The 21,184-nt window shown below is 42.9% G+C and overlaps 1 protein-coding gene across 1 annotated transcript in view; it reads right to left on the bottom strand.

Moving 5' to 3' along the window:
* Positions 1–6,558: 6,558 nt before the first annotated feature.
* The window catches only part of LOC126235523 (uncharacterized), a 436,836-nt gene continuing 422,210 nt past the window's right edge, over positions 6,559–21,184 (bottom strand). Inside the window, exons 14-15 of the mRNA XM_049944241.1 lie at positions 16,519–16,666; positions 6,559–7,033 (exon numbers count right to left, since the gene is read on the bottom strand). Of these exons, the coding sequence (XP_049800198.1) occupies positions 6,934–7,033; positions 16,519–16,666 (248 nt within the window). The 3' untranslated portion in view covers positions 6,559–6,933. The remainder of the gene's footprint in view (positions 7,034–16,518; positions 16,667–21,184) is intronic.

The following is a 21,184-nucleotide window of genomic DNA, read 5'->3' as shown; positions in this document are numbered from 1 at the left end:
GTAATTTAAAAAAAAACTGTACGTATTTCTTGAGACAGTTACGGTCGAAATATAGTCAAAATGGCTTCAAATTCAGAACGTCACAACTGCCTCTTTGGTGCCTTTACCTTCTCTGAAGTCAAACTGATCCTCATCTGACAGATCCTCAATTTTGTTTTCCATTCTTCTGTATATTATTCTTCTTAGCTACTCGAATGCATGAGCTGTTAAACTGATTGTGCCATAATCCTCGAACTTGTCGGCTCTTGCTGTCTCCAGAATTTTGTGGATGATGTTTTACCGGAGGTATAATGGTAAACTGTCAGTCTCACAGATTCTATCCACCAACGTGAACAGTCGTGTGATGGCCACTTCCCCTAATGATTTTAGAAATTGTAATGGAATGTTATGTATCCATTCCGGCTTATTCGATTTTAGGTGTTCAAAGCTCTTTTAAATTCTGATTCCAATTCTGGGTCCCCTGTCTCTTCTATAATGACGCCTGTTCCTTCTTGGATCAGGTCGTCAGACAAGTCCTCCCCCTCACAGAGGCCTTCAGTGTACTATTTCCATTTTCTGCATTTAACGGTGGAATTTCCAGTAGATTAACAGCGCATTATCTGTTGCAATCAAAGCAAGGAAGTGGATAAAAAGGAGAGGATGGTGGCAAAATTTCTAGGTTTCTTTCGCACTGTTGGCAGTATATCATTCAAGGTAGCCAGAACACGCCGATAACTTCAGGTGAGGACGGACGATTTGTTATTGCGGAGATCCTGAAGTACAGGATGCCTTGCCAGTGTGGTACGGCTTGCGCCGTGAAATAGCCATTCCAAGCCAACTTTGAATTCCCGCCCTATCAGTAACATCAGTAACTCGGGCCAGCGCTGTTCACTTACCGGGCTACGCCAGAGGCTGCGCGCTTCTGCTTTTCGGCGAGCGCAGGGTCTCGGCGAGACATGAAGCGATGCACTGGCAGAGTTGGGGGAAGTTGGAAGATTGAAGAGGGATCGACCACATCAGCAGCTTGTGCGAGCTGGCGCCTGGTGGTCTGTGGCGGTCGGAAGATGGATTACGGCGCAACATCGGTGTCCTGACGTTTTGCGTCTGCCGAGCCCACTTAGCATCAGCATGGCTGGTCCACTGAGCTGCCGCTGAGTACCTCGTTAGCTGATGTCGAAAGCTAATGGGCTTGTGGTATAGCAGCTGCCGGAGCGGTTTGGCAGTTGGTTTCCGACAGCGAAAGAAAATTGATCTTGGAGGAAACCGTTCAAAGCCACCTGGAGCAGTAGACACACGGTGGAGCAGCAAAGAAGTTACAGTGTAAACTGCCAACAGTGGGTGTGACCGACTGTGAAGAGAGACGTAACTGGACCACAGTAGCAGATGATGGTTAACTCCATACGTCCATAGTATATGGCAGCTGGTAGCCAGCAAGTGCTTGCAGAAGGAAGTTTCCCATACGAAGATTACAAAACATGCTTAAATCTGTGGCATTGAGTTACGTTAATTATTAAATTTTGTGCTGCCATTGGTGTGTGAACAGGATTTGAACTGTTAAAATAAAGTATGTGCCTTATGTAATTGTACATGGTGTGTGTTGCATAGCGAGATCGTATCGTCATCTGATTATATACTAGTGATAGCTCTTAGTGATTCAACGGTTATTCTATGTACCTTGAAAGTTGACTGAATATTAGCATGTTGGGTCAGTGTAGATGTGTACGTTCGTACATGGCGTCTGTCCAGTGTTTGATTAAGGTGTTTGCTATTGTTGGATGTGGTTGTACTGCCTAGCGAGTCAGTGCATGTTGTTGCAGGATTATGTCAGTGCCCCCTTTTGTAAAGCTAATTTTGGTGGGGCAAACCAGTTATTATGAATGATATATATATATATATATATATATATATATATATATATATATATATATATATATATATATATATATATTACACCAGGATTTCTGTTGTCTTGGTGCCACCTTTGAGTTGTAATTATTTTTTTACTTTTGGACGAGTACTTATTTTACCATTGCTATATCAGATAAAATGAGGCTAAAGTTCATGCCCTCTTTTGTTTATGCTTGCACCCTGGCATTGTAAGTTTTTGGCTAGTAAATCAAGGAACTGTTGCCTAAAAGCCCAACATTACACAACCTCCAGCCAAAATCGACCCTCACCGAAAATTTTTTACACATGTTCATATAGGTCAATGAAGCTCAACGTGGACGACCTCTTCGATGAACGTTTACGCCGGACTCGCCTTTTGCAACCCAGCTAACTCTACTATTCTCACTGACTATTCAATTTAGTACCGTAAAACAATAATTTTTCCACATCGTTATCATTTTAGAGGTGTGTTATTCAGTCACCCGTGGCATTAACCATGGTGGACAATGCGATGATCCATGATAGCCGCTACCGATCGAATAATGCTCTAATCGAAGAGCACGTGGATAGCGCCAAACTGAAGATGACTGGCAGGTGCCAACCGAAACATCGAAAATGTAATAGACGCCGACCGGATGCCAGTCCGACATTTCTTAGATCATTCACTTAATCGGGGGAACTATAAAATTCACATCAAATACTTTACTGCTGAAATGGATGTTTCCACCCGTTACTGAAATTCCACCAGACAAAGCGTTAGTCACTCTCTTAAAAGAGCACACTAGTCGCTTTGGAGCACTCAAGTTGGTGAGAAGTACCATGCGACCACGTAATACTTTACTGCCAAACACTGCTGACCTAAGTGTCATAGAGGTCATAGAGGAGTGGTGTGTGTGTGTGTGTGTGTGTGTGTGTGTGTGTGTGCACATTGAGATGGATCGACGTGGAAACGTGGCGGAATGGCAGAAACCAGCTATCGTGTCTGGACACGTCCATTACCATACCTTGAATGATGTTCCTAACGTGTTGATCTGTAAAACGTAAACCGCCGTAAGGCGACTATAAGGAATGGTGTACTACTTAAAAGCATGTAACATGGTAGGAGACAAGCAGTCGCAAAAAGATCCTAATGTTTAGGGACTGGAGGCCAGTGTCAAGCCTTCTCATTGACAGTCGATTTCAAATACGACATAAATTGTTGCTGTCACTAAATACAGGTACATCTCAACCACATTCCGACCAATTATTGTGAAGGGAATTGCGTGAAATGAAATCTGGAGTCGGGTACCCCGTTCACGGCAATTTTTCAAAACGGTAGATGTATCTTCATGTCTTCAGTGGACCAAAAAATGCTAAAACGAGGCAGTAGCTGACTGGTGCTATGTAGTGTAGTCTGACGATTCGCAATTGGCTTCTCTGCTTCTGGAAGGTGTCCACTACGTCAAGGGCGCAGTTACTGATGATCGTCCTCCATTTGGACACTGCGAACTTGTCTTCCCACACATGTTGCAGCAGTGAGTGAAATTCGTACAGACATCCGATCGAAAGCCCTCCAATCTTTCTTTTCGGGGATGGGAGCAGTCGGGGGACTGTGCTGTCTTTCCAATGGTTTGGTACAATCCAGCACGGTATCCTGTGTTGACTCTTCCTTTCAGTGGAATTTACACTCAGTGTCTACAGTTGTCCCTTGGTACATACCATATCTGTGGTATCAGATATCGGTATCACCTACCAGCATATTTAGCTGGCAATGGTATTTCAAGTTCCTGTCAAACCTCAACAGCAGTCGTACAGAATCCAGCGCACCCAATGGAGCACGCCTGCTGAGCCACGCCCGCAGCCGCTCTGGACTACCAGTGCCCTCTGCCGCCACGATATACGAGTAGAGCGGCCGGCGGCACCGACTCGTCCCACTGGCCATGTGAGCCACTTCGCCACCTGACGCGCTACGCAGATGTAGTCTAGTTGCGGCCCCAACACCATAGTTCGTGCTTAGTACAGCCAGGCTCATCATAGTTACAGATGTGATAGTTGGAGTCTTGTTTCTCGCTCCTTTAATTATAACAAGTCTTCGTTCCCAGAATGAGATTTTCACTCTGCAGCGGAGTGTGCGCTGATATGAAACTGCCTGGCAGATTAAAACTGTGTGCCCGACCGAGACTCGAACTCGGGACCTGGCCTTTCGCGGGCAAGTGCTCTACCAACTGAGCTACCGAAGCACGACTCACGCCCGGTACTCACAGCTTTACTTCTGCCAGTATCTCGTCTCCTACCTTCCAAACATTACAGAAGCTCTCCTGCGAACCTTGCAGAACTAGCACTCCTGAAAGAAAGGATACTGCGGAGACATGGCTTGGCCACAGCCTGGAGGATGTTTCCAGAATGAGATTTTCAGTCTGCAGCGGAGTGCGCGCTGATATGAAACTTCCTGGCAAATTAAAACTGTGTGCCCGACCGAGACTCGAACTCGGGATTTCGTAGGTCTGGCCCACTTCTCCTTACCATTGCGTATGAAGGCGTACAAAACGATAACTTTCCTTCCCTTCCTGCGGTTAGTACTCTTCACACATGTACTGTAAATGATACACCAGGCCACTGGTCATAGTAACACTTATAGTCAGTGAAAAATCTATGGAAGTAGTTGCATGGTTGAAGAATTAAAATGTGTTGAATTACTGACTGATGAAATGAGGATCTAACTTACTGGATGGGAAAGTAAGGTGAAGGATTTTAAAAAAAAGACACAATATTTTCTGTCTGCAACAGTGGCGTAAACTGGCGACTTTACCGCGACTGAGAACCATTATACAGAACTCAGGGTGGTGTGATGTGTTTCAAAGCGGTAACAGCATAAAATTTCATGTAACTGTTATACATGTTGAGAGGAGCAACACTTGAAATTTCGTTAGTAAAGAATGTACGTTGTTACACAGCTAGGGTAGGGGGGAGGGGGAGGAGACCAAGAGCTCAGCTCTAGCAAATAAACAAATTAATGCGGCGTCCAGCGTAGATGTGGATTGAATGTTCACATCTACTCTGCAGTTCAACCAGGGAATGCATTCCTGGGTCTGCATTCTCGCCATGACTAAGGTCCCTTGGCTCTGAAACAATGGGCATCGATCGAATGTTGACTTTGAGCAAAAAAATCTTGAAATAGTACTTGGGAAATGATGAAACGTTACTTCGCTTCGAATTCTTGATATGTATGCTTTTCTCTGAGCTCACGAAAACTCCACAAAATATTAATTTACAGGATGACTGAGAAGACCGTTAACATTTGAAATTGCAATAATTCGCGGAATTGCGTTTGTAAGAAGGTAGAACTTGACACACGTGCCTGAAAAGACAATGGACTTAACTGAAGCCGAAAACGAATGCTAAAGCCGGCCAACAAATAGAGCTCGGCAGCAACACCTCAGTGACACCGCATGAGAATCGTTAGCGTGACGGGTCAGAGGTTTCGTGATATGTTACAGAATCACATCACCCCCCGCCTGGCTGATAAACACATGCTAGAAGGTGCCACTTTTATGCAGGATGGCGCTTCCACTCTGTTTATGCTATACGTGTGAAAAATCTCTTGCGCCCGTCTTTTCGTGAGGATCGCTTGCTGAGCCGCCACTTCCGCCATGTTTGGCGTACCAGGTCCCCAGATATCAACCTGTATGATTGTTGGTTGTGGAGTATTCTGAAGTCGCAACTTTCAACTTTCCGCGATCGTCCATTCTCATTAGGGATTATAAGAGACAACATCCGACAGAAATTTCTTACAGCACCTAGTGGTATGATGTACACTGCTATTCACAACATTGACCCACGACTATGCTACTAAGGTATTGTTGATGAGTGACGCCCGACATGTTGACCGTTTGTTATAAGGAATATCTTCTTTACTAAAAATCAGTTGCTGTATTGATTATTCCTTTCGTATCATATCTAGCCCCATCTGCCGGTCGTTTCGTCCAGTTTTTTCGTTTCAGAAAAACACCTTGTAATTTTAAGGTTGTGTGTGTCAAATTTTACCTCTGTACTGAAATTATTTCCTGACGTACTGGTCTTGCAAACGTTATTGCACTTTTGGATCACCCTGCTCTTTGGTCTGAACATCTTAAGATTTTCTTACGTTGCATTTGATGAGGTCTTTCATCGTTTCTGTTCCATCCAAACATTTTATGGTGTGACAAATTATTTCTCCAGTCTTGAGGGTATCCGACAGTCAACAACTTCCAAGTTTTTATAAAACTTTCAGCCAGTTCAATATTAACATCTATGGCGCTGTGGAAAATTAGCCACTTGTTAGCAGAGATGCCTAACGAACATTCTACTACACAACTTGCTCTAATCAGCCTACAATTAAACAATTTCCTCGAGAATGTGAGTGGTTATGGGACAAAGTAGTTAGTGATATGTATGATTTCCTAAATTTACTGTTTGAAGAGTGATTCTCTTCGCGGTAACTCTACGATCCCGTGTGCTTTATTAGACCTATAATGAATTGTATTGTTCTGATTTCCACTACTGCCGTCATCTGAATACCTTATTTAGCAAAGTTTGCTATCCGCTTGAATGCACTCTTCATACAGAAAAGGGAAATAGATGGCTCTCGACGGTGATTCGTGATAGGCACTTGGTTGTAAGTAAAAGCCATATTAAATAAATTTAATTTAATTGAAGTTTAATATGATACAAGTCAGTAGCTCGAACAGTGTGTCCTGATTAAATATCTGTCACGAGTTGAAAATTGCTTATCACATGAAGAAAAATGACTTTCTTTATACACGTTACATAGTAGAAGGAATTACATCATATTCACACTTTACATTATGCATACAATGAAAATAAAATGGAAGAAATTATTTTTTGTAGTTTTGACAGTCTTATCGGAGTTGTCACGAACGACTTCGAGGTACAGCCGAAGCCGTTCGCAAAAGTAGACTAGTACAAAGGCAGGTCTCATCAGATTATTGCGAGAGTAAGCGGTTCCATGCTATAAAACTGGCGAGAAGAGCGTAGTTATTGCGAGAAGACGGTTCGGCTGTCGTTGAGCAAGATGTGTGGTGGGGCCCCCTAGTTGAGCGCGACGTCCCTCTCCAGGATGGACTGGTTGATGGGCTGGTACTCCTTCCCTGACCGCGGCCGCAGCATCGTCGTCGCCTGCCTTCCCAGCCTGCACACCAAAGGAGATAAGAGACACTGTAGTGGTAAATTAATAAAAACCAAAGAAATAAAGATGACACTGACATGCAGCAGCAACACATGAATCACACCCGACTTAATAATCCCAATATACAGGGCTATTACAAATGATTGAAGCGATTTCATAAATTCACTGTAGCTCCATTCATTGACATATGGTCACGACACACTACAGATACGTAGAAAAACTCATAAAGTTTGGTTCGGCTGAAGCCGCACTTCAGGTTTCTGCCGCCAGAGCGCTCGAGAGCGCAGTGAGACAAAATGGCGACAGGAGCCGAGAAAGCGTATGTCGTGCTTGAAATGCACTCACATCAGTCAGCCATAACACTGCAACGACACTTCAGGACGAAGTTCAACAAAGATCCACCAACTGCTAACTCCATTCGTCGATGGTATGCGCAGTTTAAAGCTTCTGGATGCCTCTGTAACGGGAAATCAACGGGTCGGCCTGCAGTGAGCGAAGAAACGGTTGAACGCTTGCGGGCAAGTTTCACGCGTAGCCCGCGGAAGTCGACGAATAAAGCAAGCAGGGAGCTAAACGTACCACAGCCGACGGTTTGGAAAATCTTACGGAAAAGGCTAAAGCAGAAGCCTTACCGTTTACAATTGCTAAAAGCCCTGACATCCGATGACAAAGTCAAACGCTTTGAATTTTCGGCGCGGTTGCAACAGCTCATGGAAGAGGATGCGTTCAGTGCGAAACTTGTTTTCACTGATGAAGCAACATTTTTTCTAGATGGTGAAGTGAACAGACACAATGTGCGAATCTGGGCGGTAGAGAATCCTCACGAATTCGTGCAGCAAATTCGCAATTCACCAAAAGTTAACGTGTTTTGTGCAATCTCACGGTTTAAAGTTTACGGTCCCTTTTTCTTCTGCCAAAAAAATGTTACAGGACACGTGTATCTGGACATGCTGGAAAATTGGCTCATGCCACAACTGGAGACCGACAGCGCCGACTTCATCTTTCAACAGGATGGTGCTCCACCGCACTTCCATCATGATGTTCGGCATTTCTTAAACAGGAGATTGGAAAACCGATGGATCGGTCGTGGTGGAGATCATGATCAGCAATTCATGTCATGGCCTCCACGCTCTCCCGACTTAACCCCATGCGATTTCTTTCTGTGGGGTTATGTGAAAGATTCAATGTTTAAACCTCCTCTACCAAGAAACGTGCCAGAACTGCGAGCTCGCATCAACGATGCTTTCGAACTCATTGATGGGGACATGCTGCGCCGAGTGTGGGAGGAACTCGATTATCGGCTTGATGTCTGCCGAATCACTAAAGGGGCACATATCGAACATTTGTGAATACCTAAAAAAACTTTTTGAGTTTTTGTATGTGTGTGCAAAGCATTGTGAAAATATCTCAAATAATAAAGTTATTGTAGAGCTGTGAAATCGCTTCAATCATTTGTAATAACCCTGTACTACTGCTCTAAATCAAGTATACCCTCTTTAAAACAAATGCTTGATTATTTTATTTTGTGTTTCACACAGGGTGGTCCTAAACCGTATGTCAAAAATGTAAACGCAGGTGAAGTGGGCCGAATTAAGCAGATTTTGTATAGCAATGTGGGTGCGGTAATGACACATTGCCGCGCTAGCTTGTACAGCAGTATGAATCACAGAAAACTTAAAACGTGTGTAAAGACATATGACATCAGAAATTTATTGATAGTATACAAGAAGTGCTCGGAAGAGAGACCACCAACAGTTCTACACGGTTCACAGCGGCGGCGCATGGATCGGTGTACATTAGATAAGACGTCAGGCATGTCGATCACATGTTCAGCAGCAACAGACACGAGGGAAGCTAGATCTTCTTCAGATGGGAAGGGACTCTAGGCTTTTCATATGACCCCATAAGAGAAAAAATCCACACAGGTTAAATCGGGAGAACGCGGTGGCCAGGCAAATGGACCGCTCGCCGTAGACAGCAACCAGCTCATTCCTGACGTTTCAACTGCAGTGAGCTTGGGCTCCGTCGTGCTGGAACCACACTCGTCTGCTGACAGCTAGAGGAACATCGCCCAGAAGTTCAGGTAAGACCTCTTGTAGGAAGATGTTGTATGTGTGGCCAGTTATACTTCTAGTTAGAACGTACAGTCCTACCAAATTATCGTGCACAATGCCTGCCCAAGCATTAATGGAAAACCTTTCTGGGTTTGCGTGTGCTATTGTACCACGAGGGATACCATGAGACCCACAGGTGAGAATTATGGGTGTTCAACGTACCCGACGGCGCAAAGGTAGCCTCATCATTAAATAAAATATCTGCATGGAAGGTTTCATTGGATGCAGTCTGCTGTAGGTACCAACGTCGAGATGTGGAAGATAATCGTCAGGGATCATTGCTTGCACTCGCTGTAAATGATACGGATTCATGTAAAGTCCTCAAAACAATTTTGTGGCTCATAACCAACGCTTGCCCTACAGATTTCGAGCTTGTCGAAGGATTTGCCTCTACTGTGTTTAGTATTCTTTCTTCCACTGGAGGAGTTCTGGGATATCTTCCAATGCCAGTTCCACGTCTGGAACATAAAACGATCCATTGGTGCGTAACTCCCGATGAAGAAGCTCCAGTGTTCGGCGATCCGGCTGATTCCTATCAGGGAATCGCTCCCTATACATTCTTTGAGCATCTAATCCATTTCCTTGTGCAGCCCAATATAGGAAATGAATGTCGGCCAGCTCTGCATAGGAGAAACGATGCATGCTGCTTGAGATTCGTGAGGGAAATGATGAATCCATATAGCGAAGCGTCTTTGTACGGCGCAGTCCTCAGCGCTCTCTATCAACTCACAGTGGCATTACCGCACACACTTTACTGTGCGACTTCTGCATATTTCGCTCCCCTCTATCTGCCGTTACATTTTGTCCTTTAGTTTTGGACCAACCAGTACAATAGTTGATACTGACTGCATAAGATGCAATATAAGAGATATTAAATACTTATTTCAATAAGAGAAACTAAGGCAACTGTTTATATAGTACTGTTGGAGACCACGTCGTTGTTGATTTTGGTGAAAGAGGACAACACTGTTAGCCGTCAAGGTACGAAGATTACTGTGCTTTAATCTTTTTCTTGTGGGAATACATCTACTGTATAACAAGAACGTAAGCATCGAATTTTAATATAGTATGTAACAGGTATAAAAGCACACATTTTTATATGTGATATCTTAATATATAAACACATCAATTTGTTTGTTGTTCGTTTCTTTCTCCGTGTTGAACTGTCTGCCCACTCACATAATTCACTACGTGATGGTTCCTGGATGGTTTTAACTGCACCGCTAAGTGTACTGTGACAGTCAGTATAAACTAACCGCTTAGAACCCATGCGTTCACAGTTGAACATCTGACCTGCTACCTAGGTGAAAATAAACGTTAATAACTTCCTCCTGCCACACATAGCTGGGGGTACTAACCAACCTAAAAAGCTATTGTTCCTCTTAGCTATAATACTATTATTCTACAAATGAAGTAAATAGTGATGCAATGTTGTTCAGTACACCTTCCTCAGTCAATAGAAATATCCGCCATTATAGGCATTACACCCTACATATACAAATATAAAAGAGCAACAAAAAACCCCAATAATTTCCCTGATGAAGGCTGTCCGCAGTAGCACCTGAAACATTGGCACTATTGGTACATATGATACTGTCATACAACCCAAAGCAGTATACTGAAATCCAAAAGATAATGTTTACGATAATCCTGTACAATCGAAGGTATATCTGGTCCCAAAGGTCATACTTTATGATTCACCATACACCAGGTTCTTTTCTGTAACTGCCCTATTAGAAATTACTATATCGATAAAATGAACATGATGTGGTCGTCATATGGCTTGATTAAACATTTCTAACAAACAAGTAATTAGTTTTGGGACAGGTTAAATCTGTACCGGCAAATAATCTTTTGATAATTATTGTGCCATGTGTACAAGATCGTTCTCCAGCAACAAATGGTTACGAAAGTAAAGAAAGCTTTCCTATGTGAACACAACGAAATACTGAAACATATAAATACTCATAAAATCTCTCCTATAACTCATTATTACAGAGAAATCAGGCAGCCAAAAGTACGGTGGTGGCCTCGGTTTTCATTAATGAATGCATTTGGTGAGGTAATTGGCCTCCAGAGACGAGGTTGATAATGCACGCTAAAGCACTGCTGCCTAACTCTTGTTCGACTCCTGCTGGTAGAATAATTTCTTGTCACGAGGTTTCGACAGTTAAGGTCAGGATAGATGGCCTCACATTCCTCGAAAAAATTTACAGCAATCTTGCTTGTTAAAGTCTAAACGTATAATATCGTATTATGTGGTGAAGGAATTCGCACTCCTCAAGGAGACACCAAATTCGGTTGTTCCCTTTTTTTTTCCGAGGCGAAGATCCCATCTTAGTATGCCAATATTCTGGCGAATGTAGATGGAAATAACTGGATATTTACTGATAGATGGGCTGATAGATGGGCGCTGGAAACACATTCTAATACTGGTGAGCATACAGTTTAACTCTTTCAGGATATAAGAGATTCACTCTGCAAACGACCTCCCGGCTGTGGTTCAGCCATTATTCCGTGAAATCGTTTGTGACGTGACTCCCTTTCCAGGGAGGAATATATGAGAACATCTCTGAAGTTTGGAAAGCAAGACTGAGATATTGACAGAATTGGAGCTGTGAGGGCGGATCGTGAGTTGTTTCCATGGGAATCGGCATAGATTTCAAGAAAATCGTCTATGTGGAAACCAGCTAGGCCTCTTTACACTCGATACCTTCTGTGCCATGAAATAGGGGTAACAAGGTGTTGTTGGTGTTTATAGCTCATCAGATAGTTTTTCATTCAGTACCATACTGAGGTATTGTAAAGAAGTAAATCGTTAACAAATATCTTAAAGATTTGCTACTGGATGGAAAATTTATTGATAGGTAGGGTGCAGGACGTTTCCTTTGATGGGGAATAACTTATGGACATTGAAGTAACATGTAGTAGAGCCCGCGGGCCAAGTAGTAGGAAAACTATCTTTGTTCTATAAGCAGCGATCAAAAATCTTTCGTCTGACGTCGTTTCTGCAACACAGTACCACTCCGATGCTCGTAGATAAGCATCGAAATGTAGACAAGGGATTAGTGTGGCATTCGTGTCTTGACAATGTGCGTGCAGTAAATACAGAAACGTAACTATGGCTACAATATTACCAAACATATCCAAACAAGACCAATGTATTGTTATTTTTTTTCTTGCTACCGAAGGCTAAGCAACGGTAGACATTCATTGGCGAAAAAAGAATGTGTATGGGGAACCTCATTTGTGGAAAACCAGTCCGTGCTGGTTGCGATTCGACACAAGACGTAAAACGTTTCTAGAGCGCCCTGTTGCAGGAGACGAATCCTTGTGGGACTCACTAGAGTACCAGCCCAGCAGTGCTAATCTCTCCCCCTGCGATTATCACCCCTTCGGTCCCTTTAAAAGGCCCTGAAGGGTCGACTGCTCCTGTCGGACGAGGATGGTTGCCTCAATGCTCACGGTGATTTTCTCTCACTGGCATACCGATTCTGGACTATGTGTGGACAAATCTATAGTTGTGTTCACGCAATGTAGAAGTGTGGATTCCTTGAGCTACAGAATTAATGAGAAACTGACGTAACATAGTGTGGTTGAGTGAAGGGCAACGAACAAATAGGCTCAGTTGAAGGTAAATGAAAAGTCACGCATCGATATAGCTGGTGGGTGACGAAAAGCATTTCGTTGGTAAAATAATGCTCCCTCGTAGGGGTTCGTACAGGACACGTCGTACTAACGTGGAGGTGTTAATGACCGCAACGTCGTCTGAGTAGCGGTGGTGTAAGAAAATTATTGCAACATCTTAAATGGCAAGTATCGTGAATCTCGCACGAACCACTTGGGGAACCTCCATGAACTGGCTTTCCAAAGGAAACTGAAAATTCTACAGCATCGTGTCTATCAGTTCTGTATCGAGCTTGGACATAAGCATACATGCAGTCCTTGCTACCATACTCCTTTCGTGAAGCTTAATATTGATTCGCAGTGTGTAGATCGCCAGTAGCCTTGCCACAGTGGTAGCATTGGTTCCCCTCATAACACCGAATTTAAGTAATGTCGGGCTTGGCCAGCAGTTGGATGGGTGACTGTCAGGATCCGCTCAGCGCTGTGGGCAAGCAGCATGCACTCAGCCCCTGTGCGCCAATTGAGCAGCTAGTCGACTGAGAAGTGGTGGGTCTGATAATGAATACTGACCATGGACAGGAGAGCGATGTGCTGTCAACATGCTCATCCATGAAACTTCCTGACAGATTAAAACTGTGTGCCGGACCGAGACTCAAACTCGGAACCTTTGCCTTTCGCGGGCAAGTGCTCTACCAACTGAACTACCCAAGCACGACTGACGCCCCGTCCTCACAGGTTTACTTCTGCCAGTACCTCGTCTCCTACCTTCCAAACTTTACAGAAGCTCTCCCAGGTTCGCAAGAGAGCCTTCCTAGTAACATTTTAAGCACCTTACAGTACTGTTTTGTAATTGGCTACTGTAATTCGATTGTGACTACTTCTAACACTTTGATATAATTCCCGCTTTGTTCTACATGATATCCTTATCCCACTAGTCAGCCATCCGGACTCCCTTTTACTGCTAGTACCCAGTTTAGAACGTTCTAATGGAAAGCAGCTCCCAAACAGCATGAGAAATGTGTTAAGGAAAGCATTATATTAGTCATCTATGTTATGGGCACTATAAACATTCTGCCACTCTTGTTCCTTGACGAGGATTAAAAAACTCTCTGTTGCTGTTGGATTAACTTTCCTACATAGTTTGTAATAATATGAGACATTTCTTTGAGTACAAAAGCCTTTTACTGTTAAAATTTGTGCATCATGGTCTGGAAGGTCATTCACACTGTTACTAACAGGATGCCCATCTAATAAGGAAGAATGAATCAAAATATTATCTATGGTTTTGCTACTGTTCCCCTCCACGCTAGTTGGAAAAAACACAGTCTTAATCAGATCGTATGAATTTAGAAATCTACCAACATCCTATTTCTTACACCATCATATACAAAATTTATATTGAAGACACCAGATATAACTAACTTCTGGTACTTCCTATAAAGTGAATCAAGAAATATCTCTAGCTTGAGCAGCTTGCTGTTGAGTTGAAGACGTAAGCCAGCTGGACAAAACATTAGTCATCAGTTCAAAGAAACACCCTAGTCGCTTTGGAACTCTGTAGATGGTACAACTGTAATCAGGAGACCACGTGACGCTACACCACCGACTGACGTCATGGCAGTGATGTTTTCTGCATGTGGCAGTAGGTTTCATGGAATCAGATATGTTGGCGTAGAGGCGTGACAGAATCGCAGACGAGAGCTAATGTTTTAGAACATAATCATGACTACAGCTATAAATTTTGTTGGCCGCTTTGTTGGTGTGAAAGCGCTGATTGCCCAACATGTCATGAGAGGATACTGCATCAACAATCACCATGTATCATGGCGTAATAATAGCGGTTGTAATATGATTTTGAACCATCAAGGAATAAAGGCGAGTATTATGCCTTTCCGATAAGTTTCAAACAGTACAGGAAATGTTGTTTTCAGTGAATGCAGGAGCATTTGTTTCTGAGCGAACATTGCGAAGGAAATTGTGCGCAACGAGCATCTGTAGTCGGGTACCTCAAAATGGCTCTGAACACTATGGAACTTAACTTCTAAGGTCATCAGTCCCCTAGAACTTAGAAGTACTTAAACGTAACCAACCCAAGGACATCACACACATCATGCCCGAGGCAGGATTCGAACCTGCGACGGTAGCGGTCGCGCGGTTCCACACTGAAGTGCCTAGAACCGCTCGGCCACCACGGCCGGCAGTCGGGTACATCGCAGTGGTTTATTGGGCCAAACAATACACAAACTGGACAGCAGCTGCCTATAGGCAAGTAGTATACTCTAATGAGTCATGATTTTGCATCTTTTTCAGTGACCCAAGGCGCCAACCGGACTGAAAGCCCCATGAGTCCTTCAGTCGGCAATATCTGAAGAGTCAAGATCAGTTCGGAGACGATTCTGTGACGGTTGGAGGGCGGTTTTACCTTTTTTTAAATTTTTTAACAACAAAATGGCGCAATTCCACATCTTAATGTGAACGCAAATGACAATATATATTTTAACGTCCTCGGTGACCAAGAGTAACCCTTTGTTCTACATTGGTAGATGGGACCATTAGTGAGACGCAGAGACTTGACGTGGAGGAAGATAGTTCTCTGCTACTGCTATGTTTGAGCACATAGCTTAGCAAAATGACAGTATTGTTGCCTCCACAGGAAAGCTGAGGGGCCGCGACAATGCTAGCAAACCGTGTCCGTAGGGCAACAACACTAACAAGCCACCTAATGGGAAACAACTTCGGACACCATAGCTGCTAATGTGTGTTCTCGCCTCGTCGACAGACGGCAGTAGTGTCTCTCCGAAGAGGCGCTGTTGCCGCGGGACTATTTGCTTTCACATCACGCAGCCGCAAATAATTCACGAACAACTTTTCCAACCACCGGTATTTAAACCAGCGACCGGCTCGTATCTGGTGCACATGTGTTTATTTGTTAGCAGTTTTATATAACAGCTGTGCTATAGGGTTCAGAAATATATTTAGGCGTTTAAGAAATGTTCTCAGTCCTGCCAATGACAGACCTGAACTTTTCGACACGGACTTGTATTTCATATCAGTCTTGTGTCTTTCGACATTTAAATAAGGTATTGTGCTTGGAAACGGCCTACGGTAGAAATCTGGATCGTATAACAATAAAATAAAAATTACTGTAGTGAAGCAATGAACTTACAACTGAAATACGCTTGGAGTATTTTGGAGGTGGCCTTTACCCGGTGTTGACGGTAACTACAGAGTTGAACGGTTTTCAGAAAATGCGAGTTGTGTTTCCTTATATGAAACAGATTGATAGGAAGAAGTTATTTTTGCAATGGTGCTAGTCCAGACAAAGCAACAGTGGATATAATATGTCTGTTGCGACCGATGACGCTGCTGCATTTCTTCCGCGTAGTTAGTATCACTATAGCGAAGGGTCCGACATTTTACTGGCGGTGTTGTTGTGTTACTGTGACCGATGGGTTCTGAACGCATGAAAATTATCTCTCGCCTTCAGGCGAAATTTGTTAGAAATTTCTTGCGTTTAAATTACTTGTGGGTTGAGTTCCCTGGGCAACGTCGGTGGAGTACACCAGCAGCAGTTCACTCGTTTGTTGGAGATGCTTAAAACTTACTCCCAGACAGTCGGGCACACTTGGACAACTGCCGTTATTGCGGATCATGGGTTCGACTAATGTATGTATTGCATCACTGACTCCAGGCCTAGCACCCTACTCCGTACTAGAATGCCAAGTTGTTCTACGACGATTTTCTTACCTAATTGACTCCGTGACGTCGGAAGAGCTGTGCGAAGACAAGGAGAGCGTCTCGATGTAGTCGGACATGTCTGAGGTGCCGCTGCTGGTCGAACGGGAGTCTGGGTACGGCACCACGATGGCGCTGTCTCCGCCGGGGCTCTGGAAACCTGCAACACGCGACACATACCAGTCGCCATGGAAGTGATCCATGGGGGTCAAGACTGAAAAGTGAGCTGGTGAACCAAGAATCTATACAAAAGAATATACAGGGTGGTCAAAATGACAGTGGCCAAGAAAATATGTCGTGCACCTTACTGAGGCACCTCAGGTCACATCATCCACATCTGGGCCAGATGATGTAAATTTAGTTGTCTATATTAAAGTGAACGAAATATTTTCCGTGTCTTTCTTCTTGCTCACACTGTACAACAGAAATTTGTCCTTCGTTATACAAAAATAAAAAAGTAAAATATTTAACTTCTTCTTACCAAGTTCTTCATTACTCTCTTCCCCATTTTTTTTAAAGCAATGTTTCATAACACACTTGCACTGCGCCTTATTCTTGATATATTTCGCGTTAGTAGCGATGGACAGAGCTACCATCACATAATTATGCTTTTTTCTGTGACTTTTAACATGTCAGTATTTCATGGAACAAAATTTAACTCTAGTACCTCTGCACTGATTCCAACCAGTACTGTAAAAATAGGCTAAATTATTAGCATCTGCACTTTTTGCAGTAAATATGCTAAGCGAGAAATACATAGTGTTTGGTGCGCGATTGACACGTATCTTTATACTAACGTACACAAATCTTGTTAATTCACACTTAAAAGCACCACAGTACAAAGTTGGAGCACATAAAACCTGAACGTGCTGTGTCGGCGTGACCCGATAAGCGTGATGGCGGATGACTAATCTCAATCGACATGCAGTCTACAACTACATACCAGAGCATCCGAAAGTTTTTACAAAGTGGTTATCAACAGAGCAATTACTACTCCGAAAAACGATCTGCAGTCCAATCCAATACCAGATGCCCAGGTTTCAACAGTGTCTTACAATTATGGCGTCAAAACTCGTTACTTGTCGAGAGATATTTCATTGGAGCTTCCGGCCGCTGCTTACTAAGGTTTTCTGGCCTCCAGGTGGTGTGATTGGATGAGCCACCGGCGGCTACGACTGTCCTGGATTTGCTGGTCCTGTGACCTCTTTGACTCGATAACATCTTTCGTGACAGAGTCGATATTGTTGCCCGTGCGATATACAAAACTACGCCTTTGATAGTTTCTATTTGAATTTACAGTAGTAACCAACGACAGCCTCTTCCTATGAAAATTTTGAACTCATTCGGCTGATGTCATCCGGATAGTAACCTGGTCGAAATTTGAAAATTCCTATACTGTGGGAAAATCACACATAGCTCATTCGTACGAGACACACATTTGGTGGACGTTTATCAGTCGTTACTATGGTGCACAAAAGTAGATTGCCCTCCAGTTCACAAGTGCATAATTTTCTCCCAGTGCATCCTGTATCCATTTGTCTGCAGTCTTTGTTTTTTCTGCTCAGGAGTAGATCTAACGGACTGTTGTGCTTTCCGCATCCGGAATGGGAGATTTATATATTTTACGCCACCTTTATGAAAGTTCGTCTGCTGTATACAGTCTTCGGCTACATGAGGCCATCTTCTTTTTGTAAGATCTCTTCCGCAGCGACATTCTGGATGTACCTTTATTATATTTTTGGACGAGTGAGATTCCTTTTACACCCCGAAAATTGTCCATTTCCGGCTCCTTTACTATTTTTTCCTGTCTGTTTGTAATGATTGATTAATATGCGCCGTATTTTGCAGATGGTTCGACCACTGTCTCATACCTCTGTATTTTTGCGTTCTTTCTTTTTTCAAACATCTATTACGGAAAAGTGAGACTTCTTATTGCCCACAAATTGTAATGAGAAGTATCAGAAAGTGAGAACAGCGAGAAACTTAAAATCAAGAATGGGGATCACGAAGTAGAAGAAGTTAAGAAATTCTGCTACGTAGGTAGCAAAATGACTCGTGATGGAAGGAGCTAAGACGACATAAAAAGCAGACAAGCACTGGCGAAGAGACAAGAGAAGTCTATTATTATCAAACCTAGGTCCTAATTTGAGGAAGAAATTTCTAAGAACATACCTTGGTGGACAGCGTCGTATTGTAGTGAAACACTGGACTGTGGAAAATCTGAACGTAAGAGAATAGTAGCATTTCAGATGTGGTGCTACGAAAGAATTTTGAAAATTATGTAGACTGAGAAGGTAAGGAATATGGAGGCTCTCCGCAGAATCAGCGAGGAAAGAAATACATGGAAAACACTAAAAAGAAGAATGGATGGGGTAATAGGGCATTGCTTAAGGCATCCGGGAATAGCTTCCATGGTACTAGATGGTAAAACCTGTAGAGAGAAATAGATAATGGAATACATGTAGCGAATAATTGTGGATGTAAGTTGCAATTGCTACTCCGAAATGAAAAGTTGGAGATGAATTCGTGGCGTGCCGCACCATACCAGTAAGAAGACTGAAAATGAGATAAATAGATAGATAGATAGAGAGAGAGAGAGAGAGTTGAAAACAGAGCAAGTGCTTACGATGATTTCGGTTGAAGCATGTGATGCCCCTCGCTCTCTGAGAGTATATATATGAAAACATATCCGCTTTCATTCTTTCATTTACAATCATCTGGACATGTTCATCCCTAAAATTTTCTATATTCCAAATCCTTTAACATCATGCACTGTGCCGGCCGCAGTGGCCGTGCGGTTCTAGGTGCTACAGTCTGGAACCGAGCTACCGCTACGGTCGCAGGTTCGAATCCTGCCTCGGGCATGGATGTGTGTGATGTCCTTAGGTTAGTTAGGTTTAATTAGTTCTGAGTTATAGGCGACTGATGACCTCAGAAGTTGTCGCATAGTGCTCAGAGCCATTTGAACCATCATGCACTGTGCCACATTTTCCTTGTCCTGTGCAATATTTAACTTTAATTTTCATCCCTAGCAAGCTATCCGCACCATCAGTGCGAATTCTCAACAGAAGGTCAACATATATATATCTTCGTCCTAAAGCCTACACCTGATGTTTTAACATTTAAAATATGTTCCGTGATCTAAAATTTATCATAAATACATTACCATGTCAACCAATTCAAAAACAAGCTTCTTTATCATGATTTTAAACTCCTTACATAATTTTTCTATTGTCCTGGAAAGCTAAATTGAAGCAGTGACGTCATTTACCTCAATCGTTCCCTCTGCTATATACACGGTTAACGCGAATTAAACAAGAGCAAATAAAAAGGTGTGTTATCATTGAATCTATATTTTATGGGCCTGTGGAAATAGCTTAGAACCGACACATTCCAGTAGTAGCATGAGACTGTTTTGTCCATAAAGCTAGATGCCTAGCATCATGTGAGAAATAAAATCTGTTGGATGTTTTCTACTGATATCAATCAAACCCAAATCGAACGGCTATTTGAACGATTCTCCTCCTAACCACTGAGTCACAACGACCGCTGCTCTCATATGAGTCTGAGCCTCTGAACGTTTCTTGAAGCAGTACTTCAGTTTTTCATACTAGAGTCAAGCGACTGAGGCTGCCATAGATTCACATACTGACACACTGAAAATAGCTCCTCGATATTAAGGGAAAATTAGTGATTTTATTTCGAAGCATATCGATGAGGATAGTGCCTCGTGGTATGTGTCTGATGCAGTAATGTTGTACCTGTGTTCAGTATTCTGTTGTTAAGCAATAAAATTTAAGTTCTTATCAAAAAAATTGTTCAAATGGCTCTGAGCACTATGGGACTTAACATCTGAGGTCATCAGTCCCCTAGAACTTAGAACTAATTAAACCTAACTAACCTAAGGACATCACACACATCCATGCCCGAGGCAGGATTCGAACCTGCGACCGTAGCAGTCGCGCGGTTCCGGACTGAAGCGCCTAGAACCGCTCGGCCACCGAGGCCGGCTAAGTTCTTATCATTCCACTAATAAAATATTTGAACATCCTGATCCCTCAGTCCTACATCTGATCATTATTAGGCACTTTCGGGGTGACTCTGTCACATGTCAAGTAGAGGGAGAATGTCCTAATTCTTCAGCTAGAATTTAAAAGGTTAGAGTGTCCCCCGATAGGTCGGTTGAATATTTTACATCCCACGTGCCGTAGGCGCACATGATGTACAGTAAACAGTAAAATTGAAACTCACCTGGTCAGGTATGCCACACTTATTAAATTCCCTAGCAATTATGCAGTGGTCGAATGAACTGCTTTGAGAAACTCAACATTTTGTCCCCATCTTCGGAGCACAATCTAATACCAGTTATTATTGAGCCTGGGCGTGAATCTCACCTTCATACGAGCTACGATTCCCTTGAATCTGCCCTCAAAACAAAGACGTACAGTAGCTGCAAATAAAACAACATATATCCTACTTAAAGGCAATCTGGAGAGAAATCCCACCTTAAAGTTAGACGTTGTTTCTATTCGAAGTGATACATACATATATTTTTGTGTCATTTAATTCAAAATTCAAATTTATTACCTCATATTACGAATACGAGAGAACTACAAAGTTATGCAGAAGATTGTGACACAATTTACAAACGAATACCGGCTACAAATATCTGCATTTA

This window comes from Schistocerca nitens, chromosome 2 (assembly GCF_023898315.1).
Source record: "Schistocerca nitens isolate TAMUIC-IGC-003100 chromosome 2, iqSchNite1.1, whole genome shotgun sequence".
Classification (NCBI taxonomy): domain Eukaryota; kingdom Metazoa; phylum Arthropoda; class Insecta; order Orthoptera; family Acrididae; genus Schistocerca; species Schistocerca nitens.
This window is presented reverse-complemented; position numbering and strand designations above follow the sequence as displayed.